Raw genomic sequence first — 3,744 nt, forward strand, 5'->3', positions numbered from 1 at the left:
CTCACAACCATCTGTAATGAGATCTGACTCCCTCTTCTGGTGTGTCTGAAGACAGCTACAATGTACTTACATATAAAACCAAGGTCCTCCCTAGCCATGAAGGAAGCTCAAGTTCACCCTGTGTTAAGTGAAACCCAAGTTTATTTTTTAAAGACCCCAAACTGGGCATTGTGGTGGAGGCCTTTAATCTCAGCAATGGGCAGGCAGAGGCAGATAGAGTCTGAGTTCGAGGTCAGCCTGGTCTACAGAGTGAGTTCCAGGACAGCCAGAGCTACACAGAGAAACCCTGTCTCAACAAAGGGAAAAAATAAATAAATAAATAAATAAAAAATAAAAAGTAAAACCTAAAAAGCCCCTCAGTGGAGGCTAGAATAGTCAGTCTGCTGAGGAACTAAAAAGGGGAAACAGGGAAAAGCAAACGGAAGGCAGGGGAGCGTCAAAGTTCCCCTCATCCAGCAAGCCCTACCCTCCCTCCCTGTGAGGGACATCTAGAGATGTCTATAACCTCAGCACTAGAGAGAGACAGGAGTGGAAGGATCAACAAGTCCCAAGCCATTCCAGGTTATATTAGCCTCTGCATCTCACACATTCTCCTCAGAAGAATAAAAAAAGGGGTGGAGGCAAGACATTGTTGATACAAAGGCGGCTGGGTTTGGTTCCTAGAACCCACATAAAAATGAAAGACACTAAAATTATCCTTTCAATTTTAGTACACTTCTCCACAGATGCTGGGGAACCAACTGCCCCAACCATACCCACAAATCATAAAAAAGATTAAGGGAAAATGTTAACTGGACAGTAGAGGCTCACCCCTTTAATCCCAGGACTCAGAGACCTGTGAGTTCCAGGCCAAGCTGATCTACAGGGCTAGTCCCAGGACAGCTGAGGCTACATAAAGAAACACTATCTTAGGAAGGAAGAGGGAGGGAGGGAGGAAAAAGGAAAGAAATGTTGAAGCAGAAATGTATAAAGTTGCAAGCATCTGACAGGATGATAATGAAATCAGTTATGAAATGTTATTTGGTAATGGGTATTTAGAACTAGACTAGAGAAAGATAGTAGATGAAAGAAAAAAAAAATCAAGGACTTAAATTTTCAATATCAGCCCGGGTGGAAACACTATCCTAGCACTAGGAGGGCAAAGGCTGGAGGAGGATAGTTCAAGGCCAGCCTGGTCAATGCAACAGTGTTAGGACAACCAGGCTGCAAAGCTGGACCTTGCTTCAAAAAAAGAACAGACCGAGGGGAAAGCTTTAATCTGACGTTATTAAATGAGTTACAGGAAAGACTGGAAGATTCTTCAGTTTGGGAGTTAATATCAACATCGAGTTGTTTATTAGGAATAGCCTTTAGCTTTTGCGTTTAATACTGTCCTTGCCGGATTTAAAGTGGCATTTCCTTTGAATTTTCTTAGCCGATAGAAAAGCGTATAGTCCTTCCTGGTAGTTAAATCTATATACTCGGGCGTGGTATCACCTCACCCCTGCACTCCCGCACTAGAGAGGCAAAAACAAGAGGATTGCCGAAAATTCTAGGGCAGTCAGACTATATAGATCAACCAGGGCCACACAGTACGACTGTCTCAATAAGCCCCCTCCCATCGTTAATACAAACAGTCCTTCCTCCAACGTTTATAGCTGGGAAATTATTTTTTTTACATGCGTATTGTATAACTGTCACCTGATCATACATTTTCCCAATAATTTCGTCTCGCTTACCAAACAAGAACCAAACCTCTCTCGTCGGATCTCCTTTCTCGCAAAGAAGAACGCCTCTCAAAGGGACAGTAATAATAATGGCAGTTCATAAAATCAAGGGTGGAAGAGCCTAACGCCGGCTCCGAACGCTCGGTTCGGAGACAAAGCTCGGAACCGCCGACCACCGACTTACATACAAAGGCATACAAAAGCGGCTGCTCCCGGCCGGGCGGGGGTGAGCGGCGCAGAGAGCAGAAAAGACGTTACAAACGGATAGCCCGGCGCGGAGCCCCGGGGCCGGCCGAGCTCGCCGGGACCCTTGGAGGGTCTCAGAGCGCACCGAGGGTCGTTAGAGCCCGATTCGCATCGGCGAGCTCGCGCCGCATCCCCGAACCTGTGGCGATGGAGGCCAGGGCGGGGACACCGGTCCTCTCCGCACGCACCGGGGCACCGCTGAGCGAGGCGAGGTGACGGGACCGCCCCGCAGTCCGAGCCCGCAGTCTGAAACCCGCAGCGATGCCGCGGCCGACCTCTGCGGAGGCTGACGCAGCGATGCTGTGCGAACAGCCGCAGCGGGGACCCCGCGACGCCCGCCTCCGCCTCTTGCTCGGCCCCGCAGCCCCCGCCCTCCGCCGCGCCACGCAACGTCCTACCTGCAGGTGACCTGTTTCGTCCAGCCGCCGCCGCTGCCGTCGCTGCCGCCGCCCCCTCCTCCCGCCCCCGGGGACGGGGCAGCGACTGTGGGGATAGAGGTGAGGGAGGCCGCTGCCACCGCCGCCGCTGCCGCTCCTGCTCCTGATGTTGTGGCTGTTGTTCCGGGAGCCGCAGCCTCCGCCATTACTGTTTATCCCACACAGCAATGGCCCCGGAACTTCCGGGATCACATAGTTCCGGTCCGCCTGAGAAGGAGAAGACAGCGAAGGGAGGGGAGGGGAGGGAGGCTGAGGAGCCTGAGAGCTCTGCGCCAGTCCCGCGCCGTGTCACCGCGTCTCCGAGCGCTCTGGTCTCAGGAACTGCGGGCCCCGCTGGGCGCCCGCGGCCCTCCTCCGGCGACGCTGATTGGTGAGGGCTTAGGCTCCGCCCTAAAGGGCGTGACCACACGCTTAGCCAGGTGTGCTAGGATGGTCCTGGTCCTAGCCATCCTAGCCATCAAAGGACCACAAGCAAGGACCAACCTCTGCCTATGGCTGGTGGCGCACGTACATGATGGGGGAAGGCCTGGGGCTGGGTCTGCTCTTTATCTAGAGTGAGATCCCAACCTATTGTGTTGGGATCTGTTTCTTTCTCTCTCCGGGGGACCGTAGCCACTGTCTCACAGGAACTGTCAGAATCCCTGCTGATGGAAGTGCGCAGGTGGGCCTGGCGGCAGACATCTTGGAATCCCACCAATGTAAAGGCTTGAGTATCACAATAACTGCAAGTTCGAGACCAGCCCAGGCTAAATAGATCCTGACAAAATAATAACAGTAATGATGTAAATAAATATGTGAGGTAGCCTGTTTGTAATACCAGCTCTTGGGAAGCTAAAGGAAAAAAGTGGTTTTGTACCTGACCAGGAACTGTGATGCATATTTTACATATCAAAGCAGACTTGATATGTAAAAAATACATATCCGGGCTTCCCCAGAGTCCTTTTAGTCCCTATCTGGCATTCCCTGCCCCTAACCTTGAACTTTCCAGCCCAGGAGTTAGGCTGCCCTTCCCCCCCAGAGGCTCCTCCCTATATTTCTAGACGTTTTCTCTGTCTCCTCTCTGCCTGCATGCCCTTTCTTTTTTTCTCTCTCCCTTATCCCATCCTCCCCCCCCCCCCGTGGTGACTCCTGAGGCCAGTGTGAACTAGCCTGCCTGAGAGCAGCTTCCCAATAAACCTGCCTTTAATAGAATCGAATCTACTGTGAATTGGCTCATTTCACCAACATCAGAGAAATAACCTATCAAAAAGGGCCACAGCCGGGCGGTGGTGGCGCACGCCTTTAATCCCAGCACTTGGGAGGCAGAGGCAGGTGGATTTCTGAGTTCGAGGCCAGCCTGGTCTACAAAGTGAGTT

At 51.9% G+C, this 3,744-nt stretch overlaps 1 protein-coding gene across 4 annotated transcripts in view; it reads right to left on the reverse strand.

Annotated features, from left to right (window-relative positions):
• Mkrn1 (makorin ring finger protein 1) overlaps positions 1–2,731 on the reverse strand; it is a 22,807-nt gene extending 20,076 nt beyond the window's left edge. Inside the window, exon 1 of one of the 4 annotated variants that reach the window (XM_021164797.2) lies at positions 1,719–2,068. Coding sequence is in view for 1 of the 4 variants with exons in the window: in XM_021164796.2 (XP_021020455.1) it covers positions 2,351–2,535 (185 nt within the window). In the remaining 3 variants the exon portion in view is untranslated. Of the gene's footprint in view, positions 1–1,718; positions 2,069–2,091; positions 2,297–2,350 lie in introns of those variants that run through there. The other 3 variants (XM_021164796.2, XM_021164798.2, XM_029478651.1) reach the window with 3 other exon arrangements.
• Positions 2,732–3,744: the final 1,013 nt, after the last annotated feature.

This window comes from Mus caroli, chromosome 6 (genome assembly GCF_900094665.2).
Source record: "Mus caroli chromosome 6, CAROLI_EIJ_v1.1, whole genome shotgun sequence".
Taxonomy (NCBI): Eukaryota; Metazoa; Chordata; class Mammalia; order Rodentia; family Muridae; genus Mus; species Mus caroli.